This window comes from Mycteria americana, chromosome 7 (assembly GCF_035582795.1).
Source record: "Mycteria americana isolate JAX WOST 10 ecotype Jacksonville Zoo and Gardens chromosome 7, USCA_MyAme_1.0, whole genome shotgun sequence".
In the NCBI taxonomy this organism is placed as follows: Eukaryota; Metazoa; Chordata; class Aves; order Ciconiiformes; family Ciconiidae; genus Mycteria; species Mycteria americana.
Window position 1 is genome coordinate 27465143 of NC_134371.1, and position 23814 is coordinate 27488956.

General features: G+C 41.4%; 2 protein-coding genes across 4 annotated transcripts in view; one reads left to right on the top strand and one right to left on the bottom strand.

The window, feature by feature from the left end:
• Positions 1-11729, top strand: part of LIMS2 (LIM zinc finger domain containing 2) — a 36655-nt gene extending 24926 nt beyond the window's left edge. For all 3 annotated transcript variants that reach the window (XM_075507488.1, XM_075507486.1, XM_075507487.1), the window contains 6 exons: positions 2291-2440; positions 3312-3462; positions 5196-5288; positions 6173-6221; positions 6408-6483; positions 7303-11729. In XM_075507488.1, the coding sequence (XP_075363603.1) occupies positions 2291-2440; positions 3312-3462; positions 5196-5288; positions 6173-6221; positions 6408-6483; positions 7303-7450 (667 nt within the window). In that variant the 3' untranslated portion in view covers positions 7451-11729. The remainder of the gene's footprint in view (positions 1-2290; positions 2441-3311; positions 3463-5195; positions 5289-6172; positions 6222-6407; positions 6484-7302) is intronic.
• Positions 11730-13336: 1607 nt separating this feature from the next.
• MYO7B (myosin VIIB) overlaps positions 13337-23814 on the bottom strand; it is a 49316-nt gene continuing 38838 nt past the window's right edge. The window contains exons 39-48 of the mRNA XM_075507498.1: positions 22976-23131; positions 20058-20163; positions 19819-19932; positions 18833-18920; positions 17587-17693; positions 16932-17117; positions 15883-15999; positions 15089-15172; positions 14248-14367; positions 13337-13474 (exon numbers count right to left, since the gene is read on the bottom strand). Coding sequence (XP_075363613.1) covers positions 13391-13474; positions 14248-14367; positions 15089-15172; positions 15883-15999; positions 16932-17117; positions 17587-17693; positions 18833-18920; positions 19819-19932; positions 20058-20163; positions 22976-23131 — 1162 coding nt within the window. The 3' untranslated portion in view covers positions 13337-13390. The remainder of the gene's footprint in view (positions 13475-14247; positions 14368-15088; positions 15173-15882; positions 16000-16931; positions 17118-17586; positions 17694-18832; positions 18921-19818; positions 19933-20057; positions 20164-22975; positions 23132-23814) is intronic.

Sequence of the window (23814 nt, forward strand, 5' to 3'; positions counted from 1 at the left end):
TTTTATGTTTTGGAGGAGCAATGTAAAGAAGAGTGAGGAAATTATTCTCTGAAGTTCAAAAAATGCTGCCTGTTCTTAGTTTCAGTCATTTCCATTATATTCATCTACCTCTGTGTGTGTGTCTTTCCACCTCACTGACACCAGCTAAAACAAATGCCATTAGGAAAGCTCCTTCATTATTCTACTAACAAGTTCATCTCTTACCTCTTTACAGTGCAGTCCTATGGGTGGAGTATAGGGTCCTTTTGGGGAAAATATCAAGGAACTCCTCCTGATGACAGCAAACCAAACAGAAGCAGCAACAGTGAAAACAACAAGATGATCCAAAAAGAGCACACAGTTGCAGAGTTGCTGAGGGTAGAGGGGAGCCCCTCTATATAGTGTCCTTCTAGCTCTGATAGCGCATTATCAGCTCAGTCACACAACAGAGCAGGGGAGAGGACACCCCAGCACTGAAAAGCAGTCTTCATCCCAGCTGAGCTCTTGGCACTGGTGTTGCTGCTGCTGTTATAGATATGAATATACTGTATGAATATTCCAGTGTTCATGGTGCTTACTAAAGGCTGCTACTGAACTCCCAGCCGTGAACACAGACTTCTTGGAGTCCCCTGATTATTTTAGGAGGGTGGAGAGAAGCATTGTTTGGGGGAAGTCTGGTATTAATAGACACAACAGGACATTTCAGAATGGGATAATTCCATAATGGTGGGAGTGGGGAGGGGGAGAGGGAGAGGGGCGGCTGCTATGGTAACAGCTTAGCCTGTCCAACACTTCCCTTTGCTTGCAATAGAGGAGGGTCTATGGGACGGCAGAGAGGGTTTGTGAGTAGGGAGGGGTTTATAATAGTTTATCAGTCCAAATGGCTGAAGGCATCTTATTCAGCTGAATGAGAGGGGTCTCTTTCAGGACACTTGCTTCAGGGTCCCTATGTCCTGCCCTATATAATTACTCTGCATTTGACAGTGCCGAATAAAATTGATGCCTTTATGCTGAGATGAGCACAGCTGCATGTTTCCTTATAATGGGGTGCTGTCTGCTTTTTCTGGACTCCGTCTGGGCAGACAGTAGTTCCAGCCCTGGAGAGAGACACTTGCTGACAGGAGGACTCTGATTTGGAGAGAATAATAATGATACTTAGCACTTAGACAGGCGCCTGCCAGCTGAGGGTCATAAATGTTTGAGGTCTCACAACAACATCTGTGTTGTATTCTTATCCCCATTTTACAGATCTAAGGGTAAGTGATTCATCACAGCAGAATTTTGGAAGGGGCCCTGCAAAGAACCCACTACTTCAGCCATAAATCTACCCTTTCCATTTGAACTTTTCCTTTTGTCTGATGTCTTTTGAGAATGACCTGTAAATCTCAGCAAATGTTTCACATAGTGATATAGTGAACAGAATTAAGCAGGCTTGTCAGTTTTGTGACAAAGAAACCCACAGAAGTCATTCCTCTGTCATTTTCATTTTATCATAAATTATTCCCAGCCTGCAGCATTGCAGCTAGAGGGGTAGGTAATAGGCAAGTAAACTGAATAGCTTCTCCTCAGAGCTCCTAAATATTGGGATAAAGCTGGTGGATTCCATCATTTTATGCTTTTGCCCAGGCTTTTCTAGCAGAAATTTGGCTTATCTACCTGTTCAGGACTGTACTTGTAATGTGTTCTAGAACATGTGATAGGAACACAGTTACATTTACCACATAAAATTGCAAAATTGCATAGTTCTTTATTTTCTTTAACTTAGGACTAAAAGGAATTTGTAGGCAGAAGAACTAGTATTCAGTGGTCTCTATTCAATGGTTTGTCCTAGCTATTGAAGACTAAGGAATCCAGCCATAGTAAAGGCATTCAAGCAATGTGCTTTGGTTTAATATTTTTTATTCACTGTCCTCAACTCCTTCCCAGTGCTGTAATGCCCCTGTTATGGCTGGATCCCATAGTTAGTAATAGAAAGAGGGTGTTGCCACCTTTCCTTGTACACCTCTCAAAAAGGACCTGGAAGAACTGGAAAGGATACCTAGAAGAATGACAGGGCGATATCCCTGATGGGATATAAATCAGTGAATGTTGGAGGAGTATTCTAAGGAAATACAACTCTGTGACTGCCCTATCCACATATTCTTTTCTGTGCAACTGGTGTGAAAGACGGGATACTAAACTAAATTATGTTTAGTCTGACCTCGGAAGACACTTCTTCTGTTACATAAAGTACATCCTACAGCATGCAGTGTACGTTGTTTTAGGAGAAAGAATTTCTTAATATTTTCTTTTCTTTACTTTGTTCAACCAGGCATCTGTGCAGGCCATGCCATAACCGTGAAAAAGCTAAGGGACTGGGCAAGTACATCTGTCAGAAGTGCCACTTGATAATTGATGAGCAGCCTCTGATGTTTAGGAATGATTCCTACCATCCGGATCACTTCAACTGCACCCACTGTGGGTATGTTCTCATATTCTAAACTCTGACAAAAAAGGAGAGAGACAAACAGTACAGTCAGCAGTGCAGTCCTTTCCAAGGCCTAAACATTGCTGCCTTCACATTGTTGAACAAACAGAAATTGTGTGAGGAGAAATTGAAAGAAATTTGGAAAGCCTACAGGAACTTTAGTTTTATTTTGCCGTTCAATGTTCTTCTATCTTAAACTTGAATGACACTGGTTTATACTGAAAATGAAAATAATTCCTTGGTATGAACTTACCTGAAAGGCTGTGTGCAGATTACAATAATAGTGTTGTCCGAAGATAGCTGTTGCCAGGCTATTCAAAATAGTTTCACTTTGCATTCCTGGATAGAAAAAAAAGATGACTTGGTGAGCTGTGTCAGTCTTCTGGCACAGTCCATTACTATGCTGATACCTGTCTGACCTGAATTACTTACCATGAAGGCAGTGTAATTGGAGCACAGCACTGCCCTAGAATGGATAACAGTGCTGAAGAATAAAGTAAATGGCTCAGTGCTGAGCACTACTAGGATGGTCGTCGTACTGGAGCTATCCCATTCAAAGATAGCTTGAGTCTTTGCATGACACTGCATTGTTCCATGTAAGCACATTTCATATTTCTGCCAGAGTATCTGGCCGAAGACATGATATTCCACATATGTTCCCTTGTCTGGCAAACTGAGAAAGCAATTTTAGAAAGATGAGTTGATAATAACTACAGTTCACTAGCTTAGTTTAATGACTCTGCATTTGTAGCATGAATGTTGCCAAAGTATGTTAACTTTCAAGTTTAGTCTTCCGAAACTTCATCTTGGGCATTAAAGAGCTTCACTTGGTGTTGTTACTTCAGGGACATGTTTGTGTTTTCAGGAAGGAGCTGACTGCTGAGGCCCGGGAACTGAAGGGAGAACTGTATTGCCTGCCCTGCCACGACAAAATGGGAATCCCCATCTGTGGAGCCTGCCGCAGGCCCATTGAGGGACGAGTGGTCAATGCTCTGGGAAAGCAATGGCATGTTGAGGTGAGGCCTCTCTGAATCTGAAACTTCCTTCAGGAGTCATTTTGGAAGAGGACTAGTGCTTGTTGGAAGCTGTAGACATTTACATGATCTGTAATATATGAATTCAGACAAAAAACAATTGCTTATGTTTCAGATTGTCTTCACCTTATGTGAGTGAATGAGTACAGCAGGGTCATCAGGGTTGCCTTAAGAAAGATATGCTTTCACAACAGTAATAACCTTAATTTTAAAATGCCTGCGTTGCATTGTAAAGATTCTTGCAGAATATGGTTCACTAAACAGCATTTATTTACTAATAAATGATGTGCATATTTACTATGATGTACTTAGATGTATCCTCTGCAACCACAGTTAAACAGGTTCATAACAGTGTTAGAATTTGTAATGTAGGCAGAGCCAGTGCAATTCTTGCTTTTTAAGCCTTTTCAGCTCATTATTTCTATAACTTTCAGCTGAGTCATCACAGCTTGAGCTGAAGTTTTTTAGTGATTTAAGCCTCCTAGGGCTTGAAATGAGAGAGATGATGCTGCTCATTTGAAGTGCATTCATACCAACTGTGCTGTTTTTGGCTGGGATAGAGTTAATTTTCTTCATAGTAGCTAGTATGGGGCTATGTTCTGGATTTGTGCTGGAAACAGCACAAAAGAAAACAGGGATGTTTTCTTTATTGCTGAGTAGTGCTTACACAGAGTCAAGGCCTTTTCTGCTTCTCACACCACCCCACCAGCGAGTAGGCTGGGGGTGCACAAGAAGTTGGGAGGGGACACGGCTGGGACAGCTGACCCCAGCTGACCAAAGGGCTATCCCAGACCATATGATGTCATGCTCAGTATATAAACTGGGGGAGGTTGGCCGGGGGGTAGTGATTGCTGCTTGGGGACCGGCTGGGCGTTGGTCAGCAGGTATAACAGTTATGTGTGATGGAGCCCTGCTTTCCTGGAGATGGCTGAACACCTGCCTGCCCATGGGAAGTAGTGAATGAATTCCTTGTTTTGCTTTGCTGGTGTGTGCGACTGTTGCTTTACCTATTAAATGTCTTTATCTCAACCCATGAGTTTTCTCACTTTTACCCTTCCAATTCTCTCCTCAATCCCATGAGGGGGGAGTGAGTGAGCAGCTGTGTGGTGCTTAGTTGCCAGCTGGGGTTAAACCACAACACTAACCATGTTTAATGTTCCTGTTTCTCTTCTCTGAAACAAGCAAGATAATAGTCTGCAGGTCTATCAGTATAGGCACAAGATGATTGCCCTTTCAGCAGGTCTTCTACCCGACTTTAATACAATTCTTAATTACTATAGTAGACTAAATATTTCTTCTTTTCTTTTACTTCCATAAAGATTTTCCTGTCTGAGTTTCATTAAAGCATTAAGTGGTAACAGTTTTAAACTGAAAGAAGGTAGATTTAGATTAGATATTAGAAAGAAATTCTTTACTGTGGGGGTGGTGAGACACTGGAACAGGTTGCTCAGAGAAGTTGTGGATGCCCCATCCCTGGAAGCGTTCAAGGCCAGGTTGAATGGGACTTGGAGCAACCTGGTCTAGTGGAAGGTGTCCCTGCCCATGGCAGGGGGGTTGGAACTAGATGATCTTTAAGGTCTCTTCCAACCCAAACCATTCTATGATTCTGTGATTAAGTGTCTCTTATTGAGCCATGATTTGTAGCCATGCAAGTTTTTCCCTGGTGATGGAAAAGTTGCTTTGCCTGCCACTGTATGTCTTTTTTTCTTTTACAGCATTTTGTTTGTGCCAAATGTGAGAAGCCATTCTTGGGGCACCGACACTATGAGAAAAAAGGACTGGCTTATTGTGAAACTCACTATAACCAGGTAAATTCTGCCATCTATACTGTAGGTACTTGCTCTGACTGGCAAATGCTTTTTTGCATTTTACATATGCAAAGCTGTGCAGATTTTGCATAATCTGAATTTGTAGAGGCAATGCACTATTAAGAAATTAGTGAGATTTAACAGAAAAAATAGTTTTTCTTGGTAGATGTGAAAATTGATGCTGAGAACAGAATAGAAATGTATTGGGGATATTGATTTTTCTTTGTGCCATTGACAGAAAAAAACCCACCGACCATGGGTTGTGATTAAAATCCCTGTAATTCTACTCCAAAACTAGTTGTGTGGATGACTTTGATAATTACTTGCTTCCATGGGCCTAAGATAAATGTTGTGCTGTCTAAAGCATAAGAAAAGTATGTTTCAAAAGCCAATCAAAACCTATTTTTCTGTATGACTCTATTGAGCAGCTATGAATTTGGTGTTTTCTTCTGTCAGATAAACTAATCTCTTTCTCTCATAAGAGATAAGTGTTACTGTTTTGAAAGTAGCTCTAGGTTTTATTTTTATGTTTATAGTTAAGCATCAGGAGATGTTTGTCTACAGTAAGCATCATACTTTGCTGATCCTCTTTTCTCCAAATTGCCACACGTACAGGACTTTAAGATCACATAACAGTGGTAGAGTGTGAGGCATCAACAAAAAAGGTTTTGTAGTATTTAGTGGTATGAGATCCAAAGGAACATAGACTATTTGGCAAGTGTATGAGAAGTTATTCAGAAGATTTAAATTGGTATATTTGGGGCTACTGCAATGTCTGGGAATTCTTTGATTTTTAGGATTTAATGTTCACACCAGCTGTGTAATTTGGGGAGCATGAGTAGTCAGTAACATGAGTTCCTGTTATTATTTCTTTTGCTGTGCAGCTCTTTGGAGATGTCTGCTACAACTGCAGCCACGTGATAGAGGGAGATGGTAAGATTTGTTCTCTCCTTGTTTTGGGTTGCTGTCTTTGTTCCATTTGTTAGTGCAGCTGTTGCAGTCCCACAGTTGCAAGGCACCAGTGTTTCTTTTCACATCTGGCCTCATTTGAATTTGGATACAAATCCGAATTCAAATAATCCTGCAGTTTCCTCTTATTTTGTGCTTTTGCTTTTGCAGTGGTATCAGCTCTTAACAAGGCCTGGTGTGTGAATTGCTTCTCCTGCTCCACCTGCAACATCAAGCTTACACTGAAGTAAGTCAGTGTTTGTATTTTGGACCATATGAGACATTTGCCTCTTAGGCAGGGGTATCAGCTTGGGGGAACTATGAGCCAGTGCCTCTCTGAGGGGCAATATACCTTTTCTCCGTGGGAGCAGGTGCTTATAATTCCACTGATTTCAGAACTAAAAGGGAGCTGGGACTCAGCATCCTCTCTAATTTATTTTCCTTCATTAATCTATTCTGTAAGAAGGTTGGGTAAGAGGAGAACTCATGCAGCAGTACAGAGGGAAGGCTCTAAACTTTGAGTAACTGCGTGTCCTGAAATACTTGCAGCCTCCATGTCTCCTTAGTCTGGATGCACCCCTCAATGACAGTATTTGCAATTTCTTAGAATATTTTGAAAGAAAATATTATGCTAGTTACCTCAAATACATAGAAGAGGGACAGAAAACAAAGCAATCCTACATTTTTCCTTTTTCAGGTTCAAACCCTTATCCTACTATGCTGGGTTGGCCCCACGGCCTTGTATATGAAGGAGCTCTAATTCATCACAAAGAGGACCTTTGAAGTGACACTTCCATTCTATGATAACAACATTATTATTCTAGACTCTTACATACAAATATATAGCAAAATCTTGCTCCTTATTTAACTAGCAATACTTAAAGGCCCTAGTTCCCTGATAAGAACCCAATCTCTGTACTTACATGACAAGACAAGGAAGTGAGTTGGTTTTTACGTGCAGTAGAACACAAACAACAGCATTTACGTAGATGCACAGAGACTTGATTTAGTGAAGCATACAGTTTGTAAATACCATTTTAATAGCCCGCTGTTCTTTGTGTTAAAGGAATAAGTTTGTGGAGTTTGACATGAAGCCTGTGTGCAAGAAGTGCTATGAGAAATTCCCTCTGGAGCTGAAGAAACGCCTGAAGAAGTTGTCAGAGCTGGCATCCAAGAAGGCACATCCCAAAGCTCTGGATTTAAACTCTGCTTAAACAGGTCTGTCAGTCTGCTGACTGCACTCTTACAGTCATAAGCTGCTGCTCACAGCAGCTGTTGATTACAGAGGCAATTACTAAGAACAAATGAAACCAAAGATAAGTAGTACCTTCCCCTGCTTCTGGTAATGTAGCTTGCATTTTGACTATCCCTTTTCTCAAGCAATTGTCTGTTAACACTGGCAGAAAGAGGAATACGATTTCTGCTTGAGCAGATTACAGGCTGATTGTTAATTTGCTAATAACAGCTTATTTTGCCTTTGTGGAATTGTACAGTCTTTCCTTCCTCAATTGAACGGTAGTTCTCTCTCCATTCCTCTATAGTCTAAGGAATTTGGAAACAGTGATTGAGTGTAGGGGTGGAAGAAATGCGTGATTTGCTTTTTTTCAGTTAAAGTGTAAAAATTTCTTTTCTTACCCTGAGTGAAGACATTTTTAATTTTTTTAATGTGTAGGCAAATATTCTGAAAGCTGTCGCTCTTTGCTACATGCAAAATGTTCTGGTCTTTCTCCACATTCCTACTGAGCATATACAGATGCTGTACAGTCCTTCTGGTTTGCAGGTTTACTGGAAAACCCAGGAACCAATAGCATCTGCTATTATGGCATCTGCACTGCCAGCTTGTCTGGCTTAGGTCCAATGTTAAGACAGCTGAAGAAGTTTGCTTTGCTGCTTCCCTGTTCAGTACTAAGAACAATTCAGTTGTCAAGGCCGTGTTGTCCAGGCCTCTTCAGAACAGTTGGGCTCTCCTTAAGGAGGACGTGGCTATGGGAAATGAAAGATTTTGTTAGAAACTGACACTATAATTTTCTCAATTTGTTCTCTACTACTACGTGGGTACTAGAGGTACTAGTGGTCAACAGAAGGCATATCCTATCCACTGGCATAGCTGACATTTCTTGAGGCAATGTGGCTGGAGCCTTGGTTATTCTTTTGCATGATGAAATCAAATTGATAATATGGTACCAATTTAAGCACTTCAGTTTCCCCATCCTTCTCACTTTATTTGAAAGATGACTCTTCTGGAGCTTATTGGTTATGCTCCAGAAAGCCCAATTACATGAAGGGGTTTCCAATATTTACAGTTTGTAATGAATGTGGTCTTATGCAGAAAAAAACCAGGAAGAATTTTTCTTAAAATTTTCACCCAAATAAGAGTTTCCCATCACCTTTCTTCCTAAGACCTGAGTTTACTTAAAGAGAAGACCTCAGACATTAATCTGTACATCTTAAGCGTATAGTTCTGCTCTGTAGCTTTGCCTATCACTGGTGAAGTTTCACTGGTCCTACTGTCTCTGCTAGTACAACCCAAGGTGCTGAGAACTTTACTGGTTTTGAACATTCTCGTTATTTCTTCAGGGGTGAGCCATCAGCAGTGCTGTTTCTGAGTCCACCTGTGTGTTGTATAATCACAGTGAGTTTCTGAGACCTCTGGAGGTGTCCCCCATAGTTTCTTGTGCTGAACTAAACTGATCAGCCTGAAAATCCCTTTCGCTGAATAGTTGGAAACTGTGCCTGCCATTTTGCAAGGTGGACAGGATGAAAGGCACTGGAGGACTGCTGTCACTTGCATGATTTAAATCTTTCAAAAAGTGGCTAGTTTAGTAGGTCAAATGAACACAGCAGTTGGACCTAGGCACCACCCTGCAGCCCCAGGTGAATTAGCTAGCAAGAAGTTAAAGCTTCCTCGCTTCCTGTATGTATGAGCAGCAACTGGATTGGGGCAATAATCTACCTTAAAATTGGCCTCACTGCCAGCCATCGCACTCTGCTCAGAATAGATCTAAACAAGATAATAGCTAAAGCATTGATAGCTGTTAACATGCTTGCTATAGCTACTACCCATGAAACTGCACCAGTGATATCACAGCAGTGGTGGGAAATCCTGGTTAACTGTGTGCAGATAAGAATCCCACATGCGAGGCCATCTCTTAGATACTTACTGGCTTTGCTAATTCAGTTTCCTTCAGCTGCTTTGCTTTTTGTTGCCGTAAGTTACCATAAACTTTTAACTGGGGTATACAGCATCCGCTATAACACGGATGAGGGGATAGGCCTAATTTTAACAGCATCCTTCCATCCTCTTCTGACCAATATGCACTGTAGATTACAGTAATAGTAGCTGCTTTTGTCACTGCTTTAGGAGAAACACGTGGCTAGTCAGTGTTCTCTCACCAGCCTTTAAATGGTCTTTTAGTTAAGGGCACAAAGAGCAGCATGTCTTTTGGTGCAGTAATATGTGGCCACTGCAAAGACCAGCCTTGTAAGCCTATTCTTTGGCATTTTTTTCACAGCATAAAACACGAGAACTACTGATCTAGGTGCAGTTCAGTATGTTATGCAGATTCTTCTCAGCATAAAGCATTCAGGTCTGTTCCTATAATCTTAGTCACAGGCCATGTCTAATGCTAAATCTGAGCAGCTGTGTATCTTCACCCTCCTGGGAAGATGGTGGGAGGAACACACAGCCACATAGCTACTGGTAAATATGGAAAGAATGTGTAACTAGCAGGCAATAGGTAATATTCTTTCAGTGGCCACTCTCAAGTTCAGCAATGGAAAATGCATGTATGTAGAGCTGAATGGCAGTTACTTTTGTACTGCAAGTAGAGATTTAGTGTGTACTCTCACTTTGTCTCATGTTAGAAATTCAGTAGACCTAGTAAGCTTCAGTGTTCAAAGGACAGTTGATATAATTCTCATTGATAAGCTGTTCAGTTTTCTAGGATTTGGATTATGTCCTTATCTTCAGAGCATTTCCCAAAATTAGTGAGGGAAAAAAATCATCATAATCCCTGATCTTTATACTAGCGGAGGGTGATGTTCTCTTAGTATGTCTTAAATTAATAATTTTTCACAATTATTTTTCTTATACTCCTGCTGCCCATAGTCTGCAATGTGCAGAGTTACAGTAGTGAATATTACTGACATACCTTTTGTGGGACAGTGGAACTGAAGGAGTAGGAGAAATAACTATAAATAGTTTAAATAAATGCATCTTCCTCTACTTCGAGTCTACTTTTTAAAAACTAAGTAGAATATAATGCAGACTTATGAATTCTCCTTAGTGTGTTGATAGGCTGACAGGTTGGGTTTTGGGTTTTTTTGTTGTTTTGTTGTTTGGTTGTTTTTTTTTTTTTTTAAATAAAGTCAAGGTCTCAGTCAGAAATGAGCTGCATGCTTTTTTCCATTGCTGTAATAGACATGCTGGCCAAATTTGTCCTAGGTATCACTCCACTGGAGAGTACAGATTTATATCAAGGTTGAACATGGCTCAGAAGTCTGCACTTAGTAAAAGCTGTTGTCTCATTATATACATTTATAGTTTACATTCATATTTATACATACTGAATTAAAATCACTAATATTCACTGAGTACACTTGAAAATGGTTTTGCTTTTAGAAACCACAGTATGTGAAGCTTGTTTGTATTAAAAGGATATGTTAATCACTTGCAATCTTTCTTTATGGCAACCTAATCTGCTCTCTAGGGTTTGCATCCTGGTCTTTATTTTTACAGCAGTCTGTGCAATGTAGGCAAATATTGTTAACTTCCTGTACAGAGAGTTTCTAGATGTTGCGTGTTTTCTATTAGATGATGTGACTGACATTTTTTAAAGAAGTGGTTGGATGGTGAAGGAATAGATTGCAGGCAAACATGTAATAAATGCAGTTGTACTAGTCTGTAAAGCACTATTAAGTGCTGAGGATGGTATAGTCTGAGTAAAAGAATTAGCAGCTAATTGTCTTGGTTCAGGCCTTGATGAGCAGTGTGGATTCTATACCATGTGGAGCTCTCATTTTATCACACATTGCTTCTGCTGTCTAACCAAAACATGTGACTGTGGATTAAAATGTTGTAATACTGTACCTTTTTATGTTCCTGTAATAAAGTTAACTGTAATACATTTTAAATCTTCACACAAAAAAACAAATGTAGAAAAGTTGTATATTGTACAGTTTAAAAAAAAATTACACTTGCAATGCTGAGCCAGAGAGCATTATGCACTCTGAGGAACTCTGGGGATTGCCCAAATCTGATGCACCGTCATGGTGAATTCACATTTTGGATCTGTGCTGCTTCTATGGTTGATGAGGATGTGCAGAAAGGGGTATCATCCTTTTAGAGGCTGTGCTGTACAAATTGTGTTGTGTATATGACGAATAGATGGGATACTATGATCATTTACAGGCTGTAGTGGATGTTTGGTAGGTTTAGGTTACATGGATCTAGAGCAAATACTCAATTTTCTTGTTAAAAAAGACATTGTGGTTCATTTTCTGCAGTGTTTATTTAAAAACCAGAAATGATACAGTTTGGCTGCAAAATTTCTTTGTACAGGTGAAGTATTGAATCCTTCTCACTTATAGCCAGTTAGATCAGATGTAGGATGACAAAACACCTCAGACTCATTAGTCTCAAACGTTTCCATTGCCAGCAATGGACATTACAGCAGGAATATCTAATTACATGCAAAAGGATCAACTATTCTGACAAGTGTGGCACTCATTTAGATGCACAAAGAGAGTAGGGCTCTTCCCTGCCACCCATGTACAAAACTCCCATTAGTGTTTGAATTTCACACACACACATCTGAGGGAACAAGAGAACCATTGTGCATACATTGGCAAATTTGAGAGATCTAGCAGAGCTGCTTTTCCAGCACTGCCAGATCATGTCTCAAGGAACTTGGTGTAAATGCTTTAAGACATGTCCATGTTTCACTGTGAGCAAGGGAGGGCTTGTCATTGAGGAAGGAGTACTTGTTCTCTGATGCGGTAAGCATCTAGGCTTACTACCACCACAGTGCATATATGCTTTACACACTCTGAGCACACTCTGGTTCCTATAGGACCAAAGCTGCGTGTTTACAAAGGTCTGAGAGGTGAACAAGTGCTGAATCAAATTTTACCACTCAAAGTGCCTGCTAAACAGGAAATAGAAAAGATCAGGAGAAATTAAAGCTATTATTCTTGTCTCATGAATGAATGTCTGCATAACTGCAAGCTGAGAACATTTTTATAGAGCAGAAAAGTCTCTTTTCAACAGATATCTGTTAGACTGAGTTCTTTGATTCTTATTTGCACTGAATAGCACATCTATAACTTGAAATAGGAGCAACTGAGTAAAAGTAATGGACTCAAAATCCAGGCTTATTTCAGAGTTTGTTTATCCTTACTAGAAACTGCATAGTAGAAAGTAGTTGTTAGTTTCCAAGTGCATTATAAAGTGTGGAAGAAAGAAAACTATTTAATTTAACCAAGGCAATGGTAAACCAGTGGACAGCCTGCTAATTTAGCAGCACACAGGAATGACAATTATATTCTACAGTAACTGGCTGTCATAGTCTACTATAACTTGCAGCACGTAACCTAGTGATAAAAGGATGAAAACCAGCATCTTACCTTTCAAGGTGTCCAGTTATCTTACTACTAAAGGGCATTTCTCCACTCTTAGAATTTCCAATAGGAGGAAAAAAAATAACATTACCTTTGTTTGCAAAGACTCAAGGGGTTTATGCATTTGGTAAGAGCATATACAACAAGGGCACATTTTCTTTCCAAAAAGAAGACAATTGTTAATGTGTGTGTCTCTTTAAGAATGGAGGAGATTTAGAATATCAGAAGAGGCTCTCACATTAGGGTTCCTCCACCCCCCACCCCCATATTACATTAAAATCCAGCTAAACTTTCTCTAAATCCAAAATCTGAATGGAGTTTTTATACTACGTCTCAGACAGACAAGTATTACAGATATTTGAAAGCACATGCTCACTTGAGCTTCTCTTGTGGTAATATTTCAGCAACACAGTTCATTCAGTGTGTGATCAGAAGATTGATCATCGAGTTTAATATTTTTTAAATGGCATTTCTTCCAGGAGCTGAAATTACAGGTAGTTTGGCACAGATATAGGTCATGGGTTCTATTTCTGCTCTCAGGCTGGGAGGTTCTTTTGCTTGTTTACAGCATTCATTAGCAGGCGTACATAGGATGTTAACAGGTCATCCATTTTGTAACCCTGTCAGAAAAGAAAAGTCTTAAGTCTCTCAGAGAGCTCCAGAAGCAAAAATACTTATAATTTCCTTCCTGTTTTATCTTCTTCTTAGGTTCTTACCTGCACGGACATCTCCCCTTCCAACGGCTATTACTGTTTTGATAATTATCTATCTATTCCTCCCTCTACTCTTCCCTTCATAGATTTAAAAACTTTACAGAGCATAGCTCTACTGCCTCTTGTTGTTCATTCTATAGATTGACATCTTGCACTTAGGAATCCAAGCTTTTCTGTGAGAGAAGTTAGTCCTTAAATGTTTTTATGTTTTCTTCACAAATTTACCTTTAAATATCAATACAGTGAGGCTTGTCTGTGTGTGTGGACAAACTGAAACCAATTCTTAAAAAGGTGGTACCACTCATTGAAAAGTGTAAAATCTTATAAGGATGGCATTACTGCATAGATGGATCAAACCATGCAAGACAAAAAGCCTCTTACATAGTTTTGTGGGTAGTGCAGTCTTTTCTTAATGTCTCAGATAGATAGAATTTTGATGTATGGGAAGAATTTGGGAAATTACTATTTTTCCTTGTCTCTGTGGCTTACATCTCTGCATCAGATGGCATTATATAGCACTGAACCAGTTCCAAACTGCAATTTTATTGACATAGCAGTGAATGCTTTTTATATCTGCACTGGTTTTAACATCTGTTTTGGCACCATTGTTTTGTAGCAATTCTGGATATAAAGGAAAAATTAGGAATTTCTTGTGTATAAGTTGACAAAACTCTTCTTACCAGAGATGTCTCACATAAGATCCGGCTTCCTCGTACTAGGTTCCCAATTGTCATGTGAAAGTATGTGCTCCCACTGCTCCAATTGGAGATTTTATTGAAGGGGTAGACTGTTAAAATATCCTGTAGGGGGAAACAAACTGAACTATAGAACATTTCTCAAATGAAAACAGGCTGTTATGTAAGAAAACCTCTAGAGCCAGAGCATTCTTTTTCTTTCCCACTTCATTTATAAACACAGTGGATCAAGGTAGGTCTTGCATCCAGACTAGTGGTATATTGTATTTTCACCAAGCAGGTGAGTCTTAATCACTCTAGTTAGACTTCCTTTCATTATATATTGATCTTTGCCTTAGCACTCTGCCATTATATTTACAATAATCTAAAACTCACTGGATATTTGTTTTCTTATTAAAAGCAAATAGTGATATTTATAAACGCTTTTGCCTGGGAACTTGGTAAGACCAGACTGTTTGGGTTAGAGAGCTGGTAAACACTGTCATTTGACCTGATCTTTTAGACAGCTTGGGTTTCCTGCAAAGCATTTTTCTGAAGCAGGTTCCCTAGTGCACTGTCCATCATCTGCTTGATCTTATCACTTCACCCAGGTCCATCATGATTACCACTTCTTTTTTCAGAGATGCTCTACACTGTTTCCTTTACAGTGTAGAAACTGTAAAGAAGTGATTTGAGGCAATAACATTTTCTTCAGTTTCACACAGAAAATGAATAGAGGGACTCTTATATCCTCCTACCATTCAGGGAGAAGGTCCTGTTGCTGTCCCTAAATTAGCACAGTCAATTAAATCCTTCCTTAGATAGACTCTTGAGAAGCAACTGTTACCTTTGTCTTCTGATGTATCAGTGAGACTCCTTGCTTGTTGATTGCAATCAGCACAATCTCTGGGAAATTTGGCTCCGAGGTTTGCTATAAAAGAGTAACAGAGCAAGGTAAGCAGAAAATGAAGAAGTGATCCGTATCAGGTGCATAGTGACCTTTAACAGTGTCCAGTGCTGCTTCTTCTCTTTACCAAATAAACACTGAAACATAAAGCTCTTCAATATTATGTAACTATTGCTAAGGATGACTTTTTTGGCCATATATTGATGACTTGAGCAGCTGCTACATAAAAGCAGAATCAGGTCCATTATTTCCTAGTCTATCTGATAATGGGCTTTAATGGTTGGTTGCAAACCAGTTAAGAGCCTAGTGAGGAGAAGTTAAAAGTAGCAAGTGGGAAATGATTCCTGGACTTATCCACTGCAGAATGAGAGGATTAGTACAGTTCTATTCTGAGGGAAGAGTCCCCAGAGATACAAGATATTGCAGCATTTTGTAGTGGAGAACAATGACAGGACAGTTAAGTATCTATATTAACAAAAGACCCCATCTACTACATAGTTGTAATACTTAATATTACAACTGGAACAACAACATAGCCAGTAAATAACAGGCATAGTTCAGAAGGGATAAAAACCCTATCTCCCCACTTCCAAGGAACTGAGTTTTCCTCAGTAGATGATGGGAAGCCGGCTTTATAATGCATTCTCACTTACACAGATATGGAATTATAGTCAGTCCATATCCCCCAGTGCTGGTCTACTACCAAAGCCATTCATACAGGCCTTTAAACCTACCTTCACCTCAAAGAAGGCTGATCCAAACGTTGGCCACCGGTGTATCATTTTCAAGAAGGCAACCTTGGCCTCAACCACAGTTTTTCCTTCATGTTTGCTATATGCTGCAGTAATGCTCTGTTTAGAAAAAAGGATACAAAGCCTGTTCAGTTGGAGACAGGCAAGTTTCCAATGTCCAGCATTAGCACTAAAGACAGCATTAGACCATCACCAAGATCAGTCTTGTGCCCACAGCACCAGAAGACTGTGAAAATGGCCTACCATGCCATGCGGCAAGGTGGAGTCAGAACCTCCACAGTGTTCCTTACTAATGAGTTAGCTGAAGGAAGTCCAGGAGCCCAAGGGAATGGATTTCAGGGCAGAGGAGCAATATGGGATGAAACAAAATTCAGAAAACCAGTGTTCAACACCCACAGACATGTATCACATTTTCTGCTGAAACGTGTAGGGTGCATTTTATAGAATCATAGAATTGTTTAAGGCTATTCTATGATTCTATAAAAAGAATCATAAAAGACCTTTAAGATCATCAAGTCCAACGATTTCCCTCTGTATTTGAAATAGCGTTCTGTGTCTTCCTCAGTGGACTAAGTGATAAGTACCTGCTGAAACTTTCTTGCCTTTTGGTGGAGAAAAAAGCCTTTTGCTATGAGTAGCATGCACATGGTGCAAGGTGACTGATTTTCTGGCCAAACTATGAAATATTTAGGACACATCTTAATTTTCTGTTTCTCTACAAGATCCTCAAATCCCCAGTCCCATCACTGACTCTCCTATCTCTAACTCTTCTTCTGGGCACTGAAAATAGATTAGTATCTCCAAGAAAAATGCACATCTTAAATCAGCCTCCAGGTCTGCAGGTATCTTTCAGAGGTCTGGTAGAGAGGATGCAAAATCTAAATTGTAAGAGGCAAAACAGCAACATCCAGTAGCATCCCTCCGTAGTGCTTTCAAAGACTGTCAGATCAAAAAAGAAGTGTGTCTCGATGTCTTTCTTCTCTCATATAGCTCTGTGAAGTAGCATGATTAATGAAAGCTGATGTTCTTACCTTCTTCCACTCATCTGGTGAGATTGCTCGGAGCAGATTGTCTGGCACCAGCTCCTTCAAGATTTTGGGGATGGTTGCCAGCTGTGTGCGGTCATTATTGAAGCGCACTTTATAAATCAGCCCTGCCAGCTGGACAGCTTCATCCTTGGAACACTTGTGGTAGCCTCTGAGGTACTTCGGCAACTCCTGGAAGAGACAAGTTCTGAATTCAGACAGAATGGGCTGAAGCAAACACTGAGTTATGCATGCTAAATCTGTGAGGTCAGGATGTGAGTCTTGCCAAACACAGTCCAAGGGCATCCCAAGAACTTTTGACTCCTTCTGGAGGTTCTCTGGATGATCTTTAAAGGTCCTTTCCAACCCAAACCAGCCTATGATTCTCCATACAATTATGGAGTAAGACGAGCACCTCCAGGGAACAATTAGATTAGGGAGCTGTGCTCCTAACATAAGCAATATAGCTAAGGTGTGAACACCGTGAGAAATAAATCTGCTCTTGAGGCTGAGCTGTCCCCTCCAGAGGCATTCCCCTGGGGGCTCTATAATGCAGGCCTTGGTGAGGGAGACGGTAATACTCCAGCAGGCTTACTTTCTCAGGAGTATTTCTTGGATCATATTGCCTGTCATTGTATTTACACTTCAGGGAGCTGGTTACCTGGTGGTAATGAAAAATGGAATCAGCTTTCAGGTCCTTCCCAGGAGTTACATTCAACCACAGCTTTCTCATGAAGTACACCTCATAAGCCACAGACATAGTAGCTCCTAAGGAAACAACATCTTGTTAGTATTCTCTGTATCACTGTAGATTTCTGCAGTTTTTAAATGGCTTATAAGTTTCTTCAGAAATGTAACTCTGTTTTTCATAATAACAAACAAAATTACTAACAAAAAAGGACAAAAGGCCATTTTAGATGACCAAGAAAGTGTTTAGTTGTCAGTTCCTCGACACTGATCATGCAGTGACCTAAGGTGCAGGCTCTTCAGAGATGGAGGAAGAAGTTGAGGATGCCAGCAGTACAAGTGTTTGTTATTTCTTGGTGCTCATGACAGCTGCCTGCCAATGTGTAGCACACCTGAGTTGTGTTATACTGATGAAGGTACATGCCCTCATGGCTGTGTTTACAGAAATGAATTGTGATTTAGTGCACCCACACCTTTATGTTGTGATTTTCAGAGCTCCTAGCAGCTGCATCAGCTGTGGGGAGAAGAGGGAAGTTAGAAAGTCTTAGATACATAGATAGTGCTTCAGGAAGTTGAACCTCAGCTGTCCTGAAATAAGCAAAGGTCAGGATAAATGAATATGAAATCTGAGTGGAGTTTGAGTTTGATGTAGATTTCAAAATGTATGTTATACATGGGGGTGAAGTGCAAAGAATTGCTGTCATGAGTGTTACATTGTTTTATTCTAACAAGTGTTACCCTGGCAATACAACTTGTTTGTTGGTATCACCAGGTAGTAATCTGGACAACAATTTTCTAACAAGCCAAGGAATGGGAGTGACACTGTGTGAAGAACTTATTTACATGTGTTGGCTGATACCTGATTTGGCAATGCATGAGCCTTGGACTGTAAAGAGGATCAACCTATCTCACTTGTGTGCATCCAGCTGTGTGTTTTGGATGCAACAGCTCAAGAAATCTTTGGTACCAGCTTAAAATTTCTGGGGAGAGCCCCACACAAAGATGTTCTGGTGTTTCTGATAGCCAGTGCTTGGCTGCATCAGGTCACTGGATCTTACTGCTGGTGCAGGCAGTAACGTGGATGGACAAACAAAAATTATATAATAAGGCTCTGCCACACACTTCCCAAGATGGAGTAAATCCTACTGGATAAATTTGCTATTTCCCCACTTCAACGCAGCATCTCATGCAGCTTCATGTCATGCTGGCATTCTCCTTACCATCTTTCCCTGGTTTGTTCTTCCTGTTCCAGTCTGTCACCTGCCTTAGTGAGTCAAAGAAGTAGTCTGCTTCATTCTGACTGATCACCTGGAAGAGGCCAAGCAATGAAGGGGGAAAGGAGGGATTAGCAGATCATATAAAATACTGCCTGTGCCAACATACCCAAGTATTAGGCTGAATTTTCTTTCTCTGTCTACAGTGAGAGAGCACAATTACGGCAGGAAAGACAGAGGCAAGGGGAAAGAAGTAGAGAAATGGGAGGAGGAAGGCTCAAATTATTTACATTTCATATAGGGATTTTTATTGCATCTTCTGTTGCTTTTTTCTTTCAACCTGCTTATTGAAGTCAAGCTGAAGATGCCTACCTTATTCTTAGCCATCTCCTCTTTGTAAAATATTGGCACATACCAGGTTCCTCTTTTCAGGAACACAGCATATCAGGAACTCCCTGTGCTTGGACTCAGTGCTGCTTTTGCCTTGATCACAGTTCCAGAGAGAAGGGACCTCTCAGCAAGGCAGCCAACCCAAGCTTCGGCTCAGGCAAGGCAAGCTTCCGAGAAACTAGAGAGCAATCAACTGGTGCTGGTCAGCCACTGCTCTCCCTAATACTAGTCAATACTGTACATGTGCAGCACATCTGCTGGGCAAAGCCTGAGTGGAAAAGGGCTGAATCCAGCAGTATGCAACATGCAATTTGCTACCATCCCAGCAGCTCCAAGAAAGCCCATGTGTTCTCTGCTTTTAGTACCACCTGTGTACCAGTAGACTGATAGAAACTCTGCATCTCCATCCAGCCCTTTCAAGAGACTCAAAATAATTGTCAGGAATAAAAGTTCCGAGTCTAGGTTGTATCCCCTCAGTAAGACAGAAGCAGTAATGATGTGCTCTGTTGCTTGGCTGCACATATGGTTGTTTAGGTGGTCTGGTAAATAAGTAAGAGAGGAGGGGGGAGTCTGGCTACCCTGCCATAGTCGAGAAGAGTTACCTTGTCTGCAATCTTCACAAAGAGGCTGAAACCTTCCCAGGAGCTCAGCTGCAATTTGGAAGCGATGTTCTGACACAAAGTCCGGATTTTGGTGTTTGTTCCCACATCAAATGTCTATGAGACAACAAGACTTGTTACGCAGAGGAGAGGAAGAAGTGAGAACACTGAACATCTTGAAACGTGCTCCTGCATGAACACATCATGGCTGGGAAAATGGTCAAGGCTGGGTAAGTTCTCACCTGTTCTGTTTCATTGGGGAAGCAGATCTTGTGTGAGATCTTAGTGTTGTTCTGTAAGATGGCCTCAACCTCCACAGGATGAGGTGCCCACTTCCTGGAGCCACTCCTGGAAAATGCCACCACCATCATAAGAGAGATCAGTGCTGGATGTTTAATCTTTGAGGAGTTGTACAACAGTATTCCATCCAAACAACAGGCTCCATCCAAAATGCTAGTACTGTGACATGGAGCAGGCTCTAATGGACCTTCACCCCAGTGCAAATTAACAGCATTAACATGTGTTAACAGCAAGAAACTGAGGGTCTTATTAGCATGTATATTAAAAGTCTGTTCTACTCTGCAAGGAGGTTGCATGAATAAGGCACCTTCCTAGCCAGTATCATCACCCCTTCTATGTATTCAGTGATATATTTCCTTACTGTTATTGAAGTGTGAAGATAGCAGCCACAAGGAGAAATACATTTTATTTAATTCTTGCATCAGCAAAAAGATACGCATTCAGATACAAAATTAGTTACAGCTCAGGAGGCAAGTACCAGAAAAGTTTGAGGGCCACTAGAAGCATTACATTTTATATAAGAGCTGGCATGTAATCACTGAGTCAAGAGGCACTTAAACTGTACAATCCCAGTTCTTTGAAATTACACCTCAAGCAGAGCTGCCTTTTAAAGCAAAGGCACTGGCCCTGAAGTCTGAGTCATGCAAAAATCTCGATACAGTTAAAGTGAGGACAAATCTAGCACATTACCTTCTGGGGCTGGTATTTTCCTCCCCTCAGTGGCACAGAGCAGGCTGTTTGAAGATTTTGTACACCGGAGCTTAAGGGCCAAACTCTTCTCTCACACTGGGCCAGTCTCTTGGAAAGAGAGCTTAGTCTGGCATCCAGCTTTAGTCATGTGGATTTGAAAACTAATTTTTTTCCATTAAATAAAGTAGCAGTTCCATTTGGAGAAGGAAAACCTGACTGTAAACAGCATGTTTACATGCTTTGTAACAACATGAAGTTGAACAGCATGTGCTCTGGTACTGTACAGGCACTGTAAGGAGTGTGGACCTGCCCTACTCAGTCCCGGATTGAGCAGAGGAAGGCCGTAGGAGACCACGGAAGTGCAGCAGCTTGGCTGGAGACACAGGGCCATCTCTCCTTGCAGCCTCAGCTAGGAATTCATTGCCAAGGCAAGATCTGCTTAACACCCATCAGGGTGCTCACTGGTTCCTTGGCCAGGAGTCTGGGGATGAAGCCATAAAGCTTCTTTATGGAGGAAAAGGTGTACCCAAGGGCTCAGTGGGCTTCCACTCCACATATTGTAGGTCAGTCCTTTGAGCTGCCTGCTCTCCCCTTTCCGAAGAGAGCAGGTTACTTACAGGGAGAAGTTGGACTAGATGATTGTTGTAGGTCCCTTCCAACTATTCTATTCTATTCTATTCTATTCTATTCTATTCTATTCTATTCTATTCTATTGTGAGCAGGTGCAGGTTTAATCTTAGGAAAAGAAATGCTCTTAGAAAACAACATTTGTCTTTGTTCCTTTTCCCATCCCCCAGGCTCCAGGTCTGGGGCAGTTTAGCAGATAGAAATCTCCTCCCAAACAGCCCATTCTGCTTTCCCCTCCCTGTTTCCCCACTCTAAAGAAGCTCTGTACAGCTCAACAGGGCTTAGAGCATGAATAGCACATGATATAGGGAGGCAGGAAATTTTCAGCCTTCTCCATAGAAAAAAACAATGAATAGCATTCCTCGCCATGCATTTTTCAGGCACTTCAAAGGCAAGTTCAATGTGCAGTGACATTTCCCCAGCAGTGCCAAAACCCGTCCACTGCAAGGGGGGACAGCCACTGTGTTAGCATTCCCCTCAAGCCTGGCCCACAGGGCTCACAGGCCAAATGCAGGGCCCAGCCTAAGAGAAGGAGGAGGATGGAGGAGCTGGAGGGAGAAATTGTTGGGCAGCTTCTTTACTGAAGAGGTCTGTGGCAGGCAGGTGGTAACTCACAGCAGCATCAAAAGGGAGAAGGCTGGGGTTAACCTTGATGCAAAAGCACTGTGTTCTCAGAGTGTCAAGCTGGGTAATTCCAGTGTCTGGAGGAATCTAGGGAAACCTTCCCCCTACAGTTCAACTGATCCTTCCTGAAAACCAGATAGGCCTTCCACTATCTCCGGTCATGTCAGGTTCATTACACCCAACAAGTCATTCAGAAGCTTGGGAGGCACTGTGGGCTGGAGGCCCTATTGCTTCAACCCTCACCAGGACAGGGGTAATGCCTAGAGGACTGAGAAGTGCCCTGGTGTGAGCAGCCATTTAAGTCTCAGGGCTTTGGCTTTCTTCAAAGAGTAGGAAATGACTGTGTTGATCTTGTCTTCCTAGCATGGATCTGCTTTGTTCACCATCAGAAAACCAACAGAGCCCCATTAGCACTCTGCAGATGTTAGTGACTTCAGTGGTGCCACCCCACTATGAGTAAAACCTAGTATTTTTAGCTGCACATCTGCAGCTCTGTGCTACTGAGATTCAACAAACTCAAGACTAATCCTCAGGCACTCGTAAGGGGGATAAAGATACACTGCCTCACCAAAGGAAAGCAAGGTCAGGACCTCATCAATGACAATGCAGGATTTCATTTCAAGCTGCATGCCCTTTAGGATGTTTGAAATACCCAGCTCTGGGAGTCAAGTGATTATGTGTGATGCTGAACTTTTTAAAATGGTGCTAACTCTGTGAAAGCAAAAAGTGAAACTGTGACACAGACCTCTCTTGGTGGTTCAAAGTCCATAAGAGAATTAAAAATAATGATCACTTAAAAAAAAAAGGATGTAAGGAGAGAAAGGAAAGTAAGAGTCTCAATATTTTAGTCCATGTGCTTTTTGGCACCTGATTAATGATTTTTTAACACTTTGAGCTGGCTATATGCTGGACTGTTTACCTCATCACTGTCTGAATCCTCCGGCTGCACTCCAGGGCCAGTGTCTCTTTCTGACGTGTCTCCATGAACTTCTGGGCATGTTTTAGCAGTGACTTGCTGGGTGGGAACAGGCCAGTGCACAGCCAAAGGAGCTGCCAGCCCTTGGTCACGCTGTACCTGTGAATACAAAGCAAACGGTTCTGCTATAGCCACATACAATCCTTTGGCCACGTACCAGCTACAGGGAAGAGAAACACACTCCCATCATGGTATGTTGTGCCATTCAGCAGAGAGCTGCAAATCAACAGAGCCTTCACACAGGGCCTGGCAGACATTTTCTGTGCAACGACCACAGTCTGTATGCGAAGACAATGCTAAATCCTGGCTGATAAATATTCATGACAGTTGCAAATCTCATGAATAAATATCAGCTCCAGTTTAACAGTCATCTTGGCAGCAGTGACCTTGGTGCCATCCTCTTGGAAAGCCACTGTCAATTTGCTGTTCAAGCTCACATGTATTTGGATTGTGCTTTATCAGCTGTTTGTATCTACCTGCCCTCTGTGCTAGCCAGCATTGCTCAGAGCACAAGCACTTTGCTTGTAATTGACTTTTCCTTACACATGCTCCTGCTCTGAAAAATGAGCAGGTAGATGGCATTGTGTAATGAGGTAGTTACAGTTCTTCAAAACTCCAGATCAAGTTTGTACAATTTTCAGGCAGAAAGCCAGTTCCTCCAGCCTCTGGACCTGTGAAATCTGCCAGTCGAAGCTCTTCTGGCATCTCACCCTCACCAATAAGAAAGGCTCTGCAGCCAGGAGGTGGTCAGTCATTCTGCCTTCAAAGCCAGGAGCAGAACA